Source organism: Barbus barbus (assembly GCF_936440315.1).
Source record: "Barbus barbus genome assembly, chromosome: 11".
NCBI classification, from domain to species: Eukaryota; Metazoa; Chordata; class Actinopteri; order Cypriniformes; family Cyprinidae; genus Barbus; species Barbus barbus.
In genome coordinates this window covers 28,632,478-28,647,842 of record NC_136739.1, presented here as the reverse complement: position 1 = coordinate 28,647,842, position 15,365 = coordinate 28,632,478, and the positions used below count along the sequence as shown (strand labels likewise).

At 34.4% G+C, this 15,365-nt stretch overlaps 1 protein-coding gene across 1 annotated transcript in view; it reads right to left on the bottom strand.

Annotated features, from left to right (window-relative positions):
* LOC306876645 (anion exchange protein 3) overlaps positions 1–13,349 on the bottom strand; it is a gene marked incomplete at both ends in the record, with an annotated part of 65,652 nt that extends 52,303 nt beyond the window's left edge. Inside the window, one exon of the mRNA XM_079427978.1 lies at positions 13,296–13,349. Within this exon, the coding sequence (XP_079284104.1) occupies positions 13,296–13,349 (54 nt within the window). The remainder of the gene's footprint in view (positions 1–13,295) is intronic.
* Between the last annotated feature and the right edge of the window lie 2,016 nt (positions 13,350–15,365).

The window sequence follows — 15,365 nt, the reverse complement described above, 5'->3', positions numbered from 1 at the left end:
TTACCAGTAATCTAAGGAAGGTCTCCTGTCACCTCTGTGCTTGACTGCTGCATTTTTTGTTCTCAAATTGATACACAAAAGTCATGTATCATAAAAATCATGTTCATCTTCAAGTTAGGTCTGATGCAAGCAGGAGTAATAAAAACCTCAAGGCTAGAGAAAAGAAAGCAGTATTTTCTGATTTATGATGAAAAGAATCTCCTGTGTAAAATCTTTTGATTAATGTCAACAAAAGTAACAATAATTTTGAAGATGGCTTTGCACAATGTTCGGTTTCTGTTCTGAAAATGAATTCAGTTAGTACATATTTAATTAGATACTGTAATTTCTCATTTGCATATTTAAACAACTTTCTTGTAATACAAAACAATTGTCTTGTACTGTGTTTAATCAACTAGGGAAGTAAAAATATATCTATTAGTTAAAAATGTTACCCTGTTCACCTGTGGTACCTCACCTTAAACTACAAATTTATGAGAATTTGTTGATCAACACATAACCACAATTATGAATGTATAACAACAAAACATTGTTGCCAGTGATTGTTTGTGTAATAGAGGATAATGCTGCTGCTACACACCCGAACTGCTTCCCTCTGTATCTTCTAACAAAACAATCTTTACTTTCATTTAGACTCATTACATTCCCCTCTCTGTTTTTCCTCTACCAAATGCCAACTTTGTTGCATCATTGCTCCTAGAATGAGGAAGGGGTGAAAACAGCTACAACCTGTAAAGTTGTTTAGAAACCTATATGTCACACATGACTCTTCATTTTCCACACAGTATTCAATAGCTTCAGGCATGGTTACAGCAGTACCATCAATTGCAACCATATTGTAACGTGCTGGTGCTGATACTAAGCGCACGATGAAGAAGTAAATAAAAAAATATATATTTTTAAATCCACAAAGAACACAAGGAATTCAGGAGCTGGGGTAGCACAACAAAATATAATACAACAATAACCAGCGAGGAAAGAACAGAAATGGGGAGAACTTATACAAAAGCAAGAGGGACTAATCACTTAATTAACAAGACACAGGTGAACTATATATATATATATATATATATATATATATATATATATATATATATATATATTTCTCTCATACACACTGGCCACAATTAACGGCACCCTTTTATTCTATACTTTTTGAAACCTCCATTTGCCAGTATAACAGCTCTAAATTTTCTCCTATAATGCCTGATGAGGTTAGAGACCACCTGACAAGAGATCAGAGACCATTCCTTCATCCAGAATCACTCCAGATCCTTTAGATTCACAGCTCCATGTTGGTGCTTCTCTTCAGTTCACCTCACTCATTTTCTACAGGGTTCAGGTCAGAGGACTGGAATGGCCAGCAGAAGCTTGGTTTTGTGCTCAGTGACCCATTTTTGTGCTGTTTTTGAGGTTGGTGTTTGGATTATTGTACGGTTGGAAGATCCAAACATGGCCCATAAGATTTCTAACAGAGTCAGTCACTTATTGATTTTTTTATCTGTTGGTATTTGATAGAATCCATGATGCCATGTGTCTAAACAAGATGTCCAGGACCTCCAGCAGAAATATAGGCCCACAACATAAAAAATACAGCAGTATATTTCATTGTACACATGGGGTACTTTTTTATCCCTGTGTGCACCAAACCCATCTTGAGTGTTTGCTGTTAAAAAGCTCATTTTTTAGTTTCATCTGACCATAGAAGCCAGTCCCATTTGAAGTTCCAGTTGTGTCTGATAACTGAATATGCTGGAGTTTGTTTTTGGATGAGTGAGGAGAATTTTTCTTGAAAATGTTGTCACATGACCCACATTTACCATAGTATAAAGGCTCAAACAGTGACACGTACATGAAGAGAGTCAAGCACAGAAAACAAATGGAAGACCAGTTTTAGAAGTACAGTGATTTTATCCTGTATTCAAATGAAACACTTTCTGGTTTTATATTGTAAGAAACAATTGGGGTTTTTGAACTTACCTTGTTAATGTAATGTTGTCACATGACACATCACTATATATATATATATATATATATATATAGTGAAGAAAGGATAAGTCTCCCACAGTAATGGGGGAGCGAGGCTTTTCGAAACTTCAAAATCAATTGATCCAACTGCTTTTAAAAATGATTCACTATTTCGAAGCATTCAAAACTCCATACGCTGAGGACATCTGCTGGTTGAAGTCAAGTAAATGCAACAAGGCTGCAAAATATGTTGAATTACATATAATTTTCACAAAACTGCAAGTGTCGTCTTAAAAGTATAATTTACAAAGTGTTATCAATAATATCCGTAATTATCAGCATCAGATAATTTGTATAACATATAGTAATTTTGGTGAAATCACGTGACTTGGTCAAGATCCATGAATGTTTTGAAGCTTTGTGAACGCATCAGCAGAAGCTAAACAGAATACTGTAGGAAACAGTGGCGCGTAGCCTCAAATAGCATTGCTTTTCAAGCAATTATTCAAGTAAACATTCAGTAATAAAGATCACAGCGCATAGTTTTCTATTTTTCCTAAAGGCCCAATCGCTCGTCACAAAGCAAGCACGCAAATGTGCAAATGGGTGTTAGAAAGCAGTCGCTTTTCAGTCAGACAGCCCTCAGGTATCGCATCCAGTCTGTATTTAGTACTTCTGATACCGCAGAAAACTCCTTTTATTACATTTTTTAATTATTATGTTAATATCAACTTAAAATCAAAGTACCAGTACTATTGACATTCCATTGTGGGTCTCATCCATGAAACATGTGCCTCAACTGTGAGAGAGTTAAGAGCATCTGCTCGTTTTCTTTGTCTGGACTCCATTCTGAGGAAGCTGCTTGACAAAGAGTGTTCAAGAGCCTATTCTGATGCTGGAAGTGCAGCCTGAAAGTGCAGGTATGCCTGCAAAGACTGGCCTGCATATCAAGTGACTGTGGAGGCCCACCTGAGCTCTTTGTGTAAGTACTTTTTTATCCCATGTGTGCACCAACCCCATCTTAAGTGTTTGCTGCTAAAATGCTCATTTTTTAGTTTCATCTGACCATAGAAGCCAGTCCCATTTGAAGTTCCAGTCGTGTCTGATAACTGAATATGCTGGAGTTTGTTTTTGGATGAGTGAGGAGAATTTTTCTTACAGAATAACATTCATTCTCACAGTCACTATTAAGTACTGACCTTTCCAGGCAGTCAAGGACAGAGAGTCAATCCCTGTCTGACACTTACACCAAGGCTGCAAATTTAAGTAGCAAACAGAATTTTTTTATTTTTTTTTTTTTATGTAAAGACATAGAATTAAAATGGAATGAAATTCCTTGAAATTTAACTTCTGTGTTTTTAAGCACATGTAATGCATTTAATATTTTAGTATGAATTACTAATTTGATAATTTGTTATGGTATTAAATGGCATTTTAATGCACACAAACACACACACACTTTTATATTTTATTTTATACTACAATTAAAAAAATAAAAATTATATATCTATATATATATATATATATATATATATATATATATATATATATATATATATTCCATATAATTAAACTGATCCTACAGCCCCAAAAAATAATAATAATAATTCAAATGTGAATTTAAATTTTTATTAATTTTATTAATTACTAAATTAAATATTTTTTATTATTTTTAAATCTTTATAAAAATGATTTTTTTATGTAATTGTAATTTTTTATATTTTGCTGTAGTATAAATTATTTGAATACAAATACCACAACACATATGTTAATACCATAATTTTCTTTTCTGGAAATTGTGACTAAAAAAATTCATTTTAACAAAATAAATAAATAAAATTGGAAGTTGTGATAGAAAGACTAGGTTCTAGACAACAAAAAAATAAGACTATTCACTTTTAATGAGGGAATAAAGAACAATTCCATGAAGCATTGTGAATGACATAATGGGATCAAATATACAATACAAGCACTTTGAATTATTATTGTGTAAGACGCATGCTATTTAAATAAATTAGCCTTGCCTTACAGCAGAGAGAACAGGTGAGCTGCTCTACACATGTGGCTCTTACACGAGACTGTTGACAGCAATGAAGCTCACAGATGCAGCCAAGAAGTGATGGGAGATGAGAATGATGTAAAAGAGATGTTTTGTTTATGCCTGTTATCGTGAGTCATTGGCTTATAAACAACTCCATTAGCATCATTAAAGAGCTGCAAGCAGAGACACCTTCCTCTCCTTAAAAACACCAGATCACCCAGCTCACTGCTGGCATTTCACTAGCACACTACGGCGAAATTCACAGCATCTGCCCTTTCCCACAGTACCAGCCATGACTCACCATCACTATAGAAAAATATTTCATTACACGGTTTTGAAAAGAGAGATTTCAGTCAGAGAAGGTCTGCTTCCATTTCTCCAGGATTTCACACATATGTCAAAAGCAGGTCAAATGTGCTTTGCTGAAGCAATGAAGCTGGAGTTATTACTTTTATTTAATTGGTATTTATTTTATTTTATTTTTTTATTTGACAGTTACTTTTGAATACAATAAATAATTTATTTTACATAAATCTATTTAGTTGTGAACTTCATTATTCAGTCTGAATATGATAATAATAAATAATAAAGTCAATAAATAGACATTTTAATTTGGCAGCGGCTATTTGCACTAAGTGTAAATAGTAGGGATGCATGATATTGTCGGACTGATAACGGAATCGGCCGGTAATGGCTTTAAATGTAAATATCGGCATCGGTCCAATATGAAAAATTATGCAAATATGTCTTGCCGATAAGAGGAATACATTAACTCACATGTGCTCAGGGTGTGCTAGCTATTAGATCACGTCAGCTGTGTGGCTCATTCTTGATGCAAAGTTTTGTCTGAATGATGATTAGATTCACTCTTTTGGATTGCTGCATTTAATCTGTGAAAGCACTTACAGAATGAAGCGTTCGGTGTGTGATTACGCGCGTTCGACTTGAAGCAGCGCTGTGCAGAATGATCACTGTATGACATCAAAGTACCGCGAGAACGATAAGAGAGCAGACGGATCCTATGCATTTGAATCTCTCTCGCGGTACTTTGATGTCATACAGTGATCATTCTACACAGCGCTGCTTCAAGTCGAACGCGCCTAGACTAAACAGTGATCGTACGTGCAGCAGCAGCCTCCCCTAGGTCCTAAAGCCCGTTCCGTAAGGAGTTTTAATCCAACCTAGTCTCATGGCATTTACGTACCTGGGTGCACTTTTTAGCGAGACACGAAATACGTACTACATTAACTACATATTACTGCAGTTTCAATTTCCTAAAGAAACAAACACTAAAGGCAGTAAAACTTTTCACACAAATTCACAGAGTTTTGATTAATAAAGCGTATTTTTCGCACAATTACTTTAAGAATAAAAATTTATATTAATAAAAATATTTTGCTTATAATTTCTGCACAGGAGAGATTTGGTGTTGTTTCCAAACAAAAGGAAATATATCAGTATTGATATCGGTATCGATATTGGTTAAAAAATATCGGCATTTCGGATATCGGCAAAAATCCAATATCATGCATCCCTAGTAAGTAGTGATAGATGCTATTTACACTAAGTGCAAATAGCATATTTTCTTAGCCATAGATGCTATTTACACTAAGTGAAAATAGCAGCATTTTTTAACTATATGCTATTTACACAGTGCAAATAGCTATAGATTCTATTTACACTATGTTAAAATAGCCAGATTTTCTGCTATTTATACTACTTATTGCAAATAGTGGCATTTATCTGCACCTCAGTATTGTAGTAATTATAAACAGTACACAATAATATCGTATTGAGTGTAAATTATAGTTTTAATTCAAATTATTAAAGGGATGCCACCTTATTGGGACAAACCCTCCTACACCTACTCTAACCCTAACTGATACTTTATTTTCAACTTTTTAATTATTTTCTTAATTTTTATTGAAAATAAATGACTTTCCGATGCGATATGACATTTGAAAAATGGAGAAAAAAAGTTCGGCAAAAGGCAGATTCGAACTCGGGTCGACCGCGTCAAAAAGCACGCACCTTACCATCTAAGTCACTAAGTCTTTTTTCAATATTGACTATCCCAATCACATGTTGGTGGGCGGAGTTAATGTAAATAGCCTTTGCCAATAAGGTGGGCTATTTGCACTTAGTGTAAACAGACACTATGTTTTAATTGTCCTACCTTAATGGTTGCATGCAGCAACATTTAACACAATCAGTATAGTATGGTTTAATAAAACAGCCAGAAAGACTCACAAATTAGCAGTCATAATAATATTGTTACAAGAATAAAAATGAAACTACAAACTATTAAAACTATTTAAAAACTATTAAAAACGACTACATTTTCGATAATTAAAATACAGCTGAAATAACATATAAATTTATATAAATAAATTGAAATATAGATAAAAATTGTAAACTTAATTTTGACTAAAACTGACATAAGCTGACATAAGTTGATGTACTAAAATATTTTTTTTAATAAATAATGAAATTGGATTTAATGGATTTAATGACAAATTGGAAATTGTGATAGAATAAATAGGTTCTACTCAACTGAACACAAGACAGTGCTAAAAGTACTAAAGTAAAAAACAATCAAATAAATTAAAGCTAAAAGTAAATATGTAAAAATATCAAAATCATGACAAATTACTAACACTTACATAAATGAAAAAATGCCATTTAAAAATAAAAGCTAATTGAAAATATTAATAAATACTATAGTACATAATATAAAAACAACACCGCAAATTAGTCTCAAACTTATATAATTTTACATGTACTCAAAGTTCATGAGCCTCAAATTCATAAATATGAACTATACATTTATATATAAATATGCTACCAAAAATAACAACATTAAATGATTAAAAAAAAAAACTATATCCTTAAAATCAATTATTAATACAAGCATCAAGGAACCAGAATTGTTAAGCTGTTTCGCAAAAAGCATGGACATCTTCTCAGTGATTCATCTCTAACTGACCAGGAGATTATTATCAATTATCATAAAATATTTTAATTCAATCAAATATTAGTTAATTTCCCAGTATGCATCAGTCCATTCGAGCATGTAAGTCTGTTTACAAGTCATCTAACTGTGCAACAAATTACATGCAGTGAATCATAATAACATGGTCTGTTTCTGTATAGTAAAACACATGCTGTAACTTTTCTAAGCAGAAGATCAATGTTGCCCCTCCCAACCTGAACAGGTGGCATCAGGATTGAGGGGGGCGGTTACCCCAGCTCTACACAGCACTATGAGATCATCGTCGCCATGACAACATGAGCTCAGACCACTGAGAATAGAGAGATCCTCGACCCCGTACAGTGTAAACACTGATAACACAGCATCTAGCAGGGACCTCAGGGGACCGATTAGGACCAGACATCTATTCCAGGGACAGTCCATCCTATGCTAGGATCACATCTCTTATTTCACTCATAAACATGCTAAGGCTTGGGAAAATGTGCATGTATGTACAGAAGGCATAAACTAACATCATCATTGATCTGCTATGACAAAGACTTTGATTTCTCATTGGTTAGAGACTTTTACATAGCATTTTTCACTGCTGTATGACTCATTATGCTGCTACAATGTTCACGGAGCTGCTACTAAAAATATAAATTATATTTTGTTATGAGTTTGCCTTCTGGATTAAATAAAGTAAATAACAAAATGACAACACTTAGCGACTGTATTCTGATTCATGAACAAATTACTCTTATGAGTCGATTAGTAGAGTGAATCAGTCAGATTAAATTACACACAATCTAACAAATTACTAAATTAACCCAACTCACTTTTTGACAACATGTAGCTGAAATATGATAGAAAAACAGAATGTGTGTATGTTGTTAGGGCCAATGTGGAAATACTGCACAACAATAATACTCTATTTATAAAATGTTCTGTCCTTTTTCAAGTGAGTTCAACAGTTTGGTGCAAGGAACTCGCTGGCTCTCACTCCTCCATTCACAGCAGAGCTTCACACATCCGTCTGTATAGGGTGAAGGAGCGTTTCTGAGTCACCCTTCTGGTCCGCAATGCAGGCGCGTAAATTCAGCCTGACTGGTTTTAAACAGCTTTATTCCACATTGCATTTCTTGTGCATTTGGGAGTCTGTGCTGAAAGTGAGAGAAGAGCACTGTTGTATAAATCTACCTTTGTCTAATGCATAATATATGTAGCTAATAATATCTGTTGATTTTATGTTGACTTTTAAGTATAAGTTTTAACTATGAATAAAAAAATCCTACAAAAAAGTGATTGAGAATATTTGATATTTTGAAATTATATAATATATGAAATATAATTTCAATTTTACAAATATATATATATATTGTTATTAATTTGTAAAATTTTACTTATATTTAATTTTATTACTGTTTTACTATATTATAGATCAAATACATGCCGTCTGGTGAACTTAAGAGATTTATTAAAAAAAAGAAAAATCATAATTATTCCAAACGTTAGACCAGTAGTGCATATGTTGTGTAACCAAGCCAACGATTTTCTGATTTTAATTTAAAAATTACATAAAAATATAAAGAATATAACATAATATAAAGGAATATATGTTGGATGAATACTATTTATATATTAAATATTAATATAAATAGATTTTCTATTTAGAAATAAATAAAATATTTCTCTACTATTTGTTTATTTACTGTCTTTATTTGTGTATGGTTTTTTTAGGCTTTGGTGCTAGGTTTTATTAACTCAAAGAAAAAAAATGGATTGAAAAAAGAGAAGAGGGGGACAAATATGTCCTTATAAAATAAATGATGTAAAATTAAATATGAAATTAATTGAGTGGAAAGACATAAAAAAACACATTACTTTTGACTGTTCACACTGAAGTTAAACGTTTTTTTCTTCTGAAAAGGGAATTGCCGTGGAAAAAAAAAAACCTTCAGAAACCAGACTGAGCTGCAGTATGTCCTGCTGCCACTGAATTTTATGGGAAGTATAAATACCATTTGGTCAAATATTTGCGTGTGGGAAATCAGTGGGCTGGACTGAAACATCAGTGCATCAATCACTGAACACTTTCTATTTACTCTGTCTGGCCAAATCCTCTCACTTACTGCTATTGATTTCTTCATTCCGTGTTGATTTTTGCCAATTCAAAGAGGAGGCACTGCTTGTGGGGAGTCTGCATCAACATAAGCAATGCTGATTATTGCTTTAGAAAATAATATAGTCATAAATGTCCAGCATTAACATGTTGATTTTGTCTTGGTTGTAATACTATGACTCCCGCACCCTATTTTATCACTAAACATTCAATTCTCTCTGCTGAAACATGATATGATGATCTCTACAGCACAGACACAACATGCCAAATGGCCATCCGCATGCAGGTCGACACCAGGCAATTAATCTGCTATCTGATGCCATGGTGAGCAGATTGCTGCCTGAAACGATCCAACCACACTTACTCACAATATGTCAGCATTTCATGAAAGTTCATGAAAACAAGCCCTAAATGCTCCATGTGTGGATAATAAGGGTATGTTCCTTTATACCAACTATGATGCATTTAAAAAGATCATTAGGAATCAAAATGTCCCTAATCTAATGAGAGTAAATTGCGGTATGAAAACATAATGTAACTAAAAACATCCAACCCAGTTGAAAAAATAAATAAATTAGAACGTTAAATACATTAAAATACAGCAACATTTACTGAGAATTCGGAAACTTGGCCTGTCTAGAAGTTTGTTTCCATAATGTTATACAAATATAAAAAGGTAATTTAAACTTAAAAACTTAAATTCAGACTTTTGCCCTCAGAATTTAGTTTTTATGTTGCAATTGCAAATTATAAATGAAATTCTGACTTTTTTTTTTTTTTACAGAATTGTGAGATATAAACTCAAAATTATGAGAAAAAAAATCAGAATTGTGAGATGAAAATTCTGAGAATTCCCTGGGGGGGGGGGGTCTGAATTGTGAGATGTAAATTCTGAGAATTCCTAGGGGCGGGGGGGAAATCTGAATTGTGAGATGCAAAAACAGAATTCTGAGAAAACTAAATCTGAATTGGGAGATTTAAACTGAGAATTCTGAAAACAGAATTTTGAGATGTAAGTTCAGAATTCTGAGAGAAAAAATGCCTGAACTGTGAGATAAGCTATGAAAAAGTCAGAATTGTGAGATGAAAAAATAAAAATAGTGTTTTATATATTCTTATTCCATAGCAGAAATAATATTCCATGAAAATAATAAATAATCGTTTATTGTGTGAATAAGCCGTTTACATAAATACCTTAAAGAACAGCATCAAATAATGACCCATTTAATTTTAAGGCTTAAAGGAAAGGGCGGACAATGGCCACGAAAAACTAAAATAACATTTATTCATTTATTCATTTTATTTATTTAAAACACTAACATTTTTCAAAATTAATTAATTGATTTCATTTATTTAAAACACTAATTTAATTCATATTTAATCAATAATAAAAACAAAATAATTATAGGTTGTTCTCTAATATCGGAGAGCTTTATGTCAAACTTTGTCACATGCCTCACCCTCTGAAAGCCAAGCTGCCCTTTAAAAGCCAGACATCAATACGAGAGGACCCACCAGCAGCACAGGATGACGCTGAACATCAACCAATTAGCACATCTCAAAACGAGGCAGATCTTTTAAAACACCGGCCCTGATTGTTTATGCTTACATCTGAGGACATGTAAACGATCAGCAATGGCTCTAGTTGTGCTGCAGGTGGTCTCAAGCTCCAAAAATGTCTCATTTGCTCATCTGTTTATATGTGGATATGAATGTCATCGTTTGGATTAATTATTTGTGTTGCAGAATTATAAGCAACAGGAATGCGATGAAGGTTGACAGTTGAATGCAAAGAAGAATGTGACTTTGATATAAACGGCTCTTTTTTTTTGCTCTGTTAAGGTCATTGCACACTGAGTCTGAAATGTCCGCATGCATTTTTTTGTTTTTTCATATTCCCCATCCTTTCCTATCAAAATGCATGCTACGGATGCGAATACACAGAAAATCAAACCTGATCCGAATTTTTTTTGATGGACGAATGTTTTGGAGACAGTGTGCAAACGTGATTGACACAACGTGAGGTAGTATTTATTTTTTAACGGGTGAAGATTTCGGACAAAAATTTCAGACTCAGTGTGCAGTGATCTTTACTGTCCTATGTCTGATTAAAACCAGCAGCCACGGCAGGCGGAGCCGACATTGAAGACAACATGGTGGTCACTATAAAGCGATTTGAGGACATTTTGAAGGCTGAATTAGCAGCAATGCGCACTGAATTCACCTCTCACATGACTACAATCCAGAATATATGTTCTAAAGTTGGCTTTTTAATCGGGGAACAGAGATAGCAGAAAAAAGTGATCAGCGAACACACTGGCCGTCTGGATGCCCTCGAGCAGCAGGTGACTGATTTACAAGACCGCAGCAGATGCAGTAATCTCTGCCTGCTGGGACTACCTGAAGGGGCCGAGAAGGATGACCCGATCGGCTTTCTGAAATGGTCTCTGCCGATTTGGATCCCATCACTTGCGGGCAAAGATATCGAGATCGAACGCGCGCATCGCGTTTACTCCAGAGCTTCAGACTGCTGCTGACAGAATTGCCTGTACATCCCTTTATGGAAAGTAATTCTCACTGATCCTAACTAATAATTCTGTTGTTTCTGCTCGAGTTGTTTGCTCTTTTCTCCTCGTACAATCATGCAATCTATTGTTGTTTTTGTATTCATGTATGTTGTTTTTTTTTCATGTACAGTTTGCCTTTTAAATCAAGTAAAAAATTGTTCACAAAAAAAATATTAAAATGTATTTATATTAAAAATGTATTAAATTAATAATAAAGGCCATGTTGCGATATCAGTTGTGCATCCCTATTTAAACCGAAGGTCTCTGCATAAAATGAGAAAGAATTAGAGTTTTTACATTCCTAACTCTCCAATTTGAGACTCAAATTAAATCAGTCTGACTGAGAAAAAAAATTCTGTTGCACATGCAATGGAGGCATCCACAAAAAGGGTCTTTCAGCACTACACACACTGGCTGAGATCCGTGCATCCCAAGTGTCAAACGAAACGGAGGTCAGACTGATGCTATTGTCCTGTGTACGGCCCGTGTGCCCAGCCATCACATGCAACCCAACACCTGCACCTTTCTGCCTGCCACTGCACCACCAGACCCCAGCCTGCCATCGCTCAGCAACCTTTTCCAATTTAAGTCTTTCTACCATATATTTTCCAATAAAATGTTAAGCAACGCACAAGCTTTTCAACATTGATAATAATAAGAAACGTTTCTTGTGCAGCTAATCATCATATTAGAATGATTTCTGAAGGATCATGTGACACTGAAGACTAGAATAATGATAGGCTACTGAAAATTCAGATTACATCGCAGGAATAAATTACATTTTAAAATATATTAAATAGGACGTGTTATTTTTAAATTATGTAATAATATGTAGTTATTTTTTCACGACAAAAAAAAAAAAAAGATTTGGAAGATGTAAATAAGAATTCTAAGAAAAAAGTCAGAATTTTGATAGAAATTTGACATTGTAAGAAAAAAAGTGTTATGAATTGAAAGTATTAAGAATTCTGAGCACTTATAAGTCCATTAGATAAGTTCATCAAGACATAAACTCGCAATTTTGAGACAAACTAAAAACCGTGAGAGAAAAAGTCAGAATATTGAGATAAAAAAATTGTATTGCGATTTTTTTTTTTTACTCTGGCGGAAATAACCTTCCACATTATTTCCTTTAATAATCACTATAAATAAAAAATGTTAGGAAATTAGCAATTGAGAACTATTATAGACTTCAGCATCATGAAACCTAGTTTAAAGAGGGTCACATTTACATCCAAATGGTAATTAATCTAAACACAACTCAAACTATAGTCATATGTTGCTTGAATCATCTGGATTAATTCATGTTTACTGAATTGTAAGAGTAGACCTGTCACTGTGCGTGAAACAATACAACATGTTTTTTTTACTTAAGTCAGTAACTAGTTCACTCATTTATTCTAAATTGTCTTGTTAAAGCAAATATTGCGAAAAGTAATTTTTCTGCTGAGCATGCAATGCAAAAATAGACTCAGCGCTGAAACTCCACCTGCAGCTGCACTTCTGCTACACAGCATCACAAAACCAACAGGGCTGCAGGTGTGAGGTTTGTGTAACAGGCATGAAGCAGTATGACTAAAAGTCACTGAGCCTAAAAACAGCAGGCAGGGTCTCGACATCTCTCACCTGCTGCAGGTTGATCAACACATCTGTCTCAGGGGCATGGCCTCCTGTCGCCATGGGGACAGGGAGGGGCGCAGCTGCGGGAACACTGAGGGGGGGGATCAGCCCTTCTCTTTCAAGGCTGGATTTCCAGTTGGCCTGTGGGGTGGCATAACCTGTAAGAGTGAGACCACATTAGGTCATAAGATATCATATCACTGAGACCCCAAAACATGCACAGGAGCAAGGGAACATGGGAAAAAATATTCGGTTTTAAGGACACAAAGGGAAGACATACACAAGCCTATTTCCAGGTCTTGTGTTACAACGCAGGGGCTCATCAGTAACCACTGCTCTCATCAAGTGACATTATATTGATCGTTTTAAGTTGTTAATCGATGAAACAAGCATGTTGATAATGAGAAAACTGTTACACGGTGTCTGTCTGCACCCGGTTGGCAGGTTCAGATCATTTCCATTAATAAGAATAGATTCAACAAAAATGTTCAGAGCTGCATTTTTATATATGCTTTATTATAAATATATGAATGTAATTATTGCTGTTTATTACTTTCCATTGCTAGATTAGGGCATTGAAATGAAAATGATCATTCTTTTTGTTTTTGAATGTCTCTCTTATATTTACCAAGGCTGCAAAAAAAAAACGTAATATTGACAAATATTATTACGATTTAAAATAACAGTTTTTTGTTTTATTATATTTTAAAATGTAATTTCTTCCTGTGACGCAAAGCTGAATTTCAGTTTTTCAGGTGTTAAAGTCTTTATTGCAGCTTTTGATCAATTTAATGTATCCTCGCTGCATAAAAGTATTAATTTCTTTAAAAAGTAAATAAATCTTACTGACCCCAGTTTTATTAAATGGTAGTGTATAAATAAAAAGACATAAATTTATTATATATTAACCCATGAAATCATGGGTAACCCAGGGTGTGCATATATATATGCACACCCTATATATATATATATACTGTATATATATACCCGCCCTTATTATGACAGAAAAGACACCCAGGCACACAGATGGGATACTCATGAAAAGGTCAAGCCCTGACAAAAAACAAAGCCTGTTGAGCATCTGCTCTTATGTGTGTGATCTCCAACCCAGAACCCTTGTGCTCTGGCAATAATCACACAAACTGATATACAGTATAATACAGGCTGCTTAATTGGACAATTTTGAGTTTATCACCATTGGCCAAGTAACAGAAGTGTTAGCCTCTCTTTTGTGCCAGTTCCAGAATCTACCAAAAGCTCTGACAATAGATAATAGACAGTCACTGAGCATGTCTCCAAATCTGTTCTTATGAAGAAACAAACTCATCTACATCTGGTATATATCCTGAGAGTGAGTACATTTTTAGCTGTTTTTCATTTCTGGTTGAGCTATTCCTAAAATGAAAGCTTATGCTCACACTAAAACAACAGTGAAGTAAAACGGTGTTCTCCTACCATCTTTTAAGCAAACAAATTGTTTTAAAAAGCTCATGGATGCCATCAGTACCGAACCATACAACATTTGTGAGTCTGCCGTGTGGTTGTGCAATTGTGACAGTGTGCGCTCTGCATCTGGAAGTCCAGTGTCTGGTGTATTATAAACAGCTCTTATGGGAAGCCGGTGCTGATGACTCATGTTTTGAGTTTGCGTCACTGCAGACAGACCTAGCGCACGTCTCATTTATGCCAAACCGCACCCTGCTGGATATCATTTCAGCATCATCCTGCTGGAATGCAGCTTTATGATGGACTGCTAAATATCAGCGGCATCACCATGTGCCAGCATCACTCATCAAAACACCTCATCACGTCACACTTCTGCTGCCTTGGAAACATTATCAGTCAATCCACACAGAAGTGTGATGCCAATCAGACTGAAATGAAAAGAACGGGTTAATCTTTTCATCACTGAGCTGGTACCATCTCCCATGGGAATATTTAACTGCTCAGACATTGCTCCTTAAGTTGTCACACTGCAATAAATAAATACATTTCATGTGCTTTCATATTAAGCATAAACATTTACATTTATATTTAGTCATTTTACTGGATTTGACTATAAAAATTCTGTTAGAA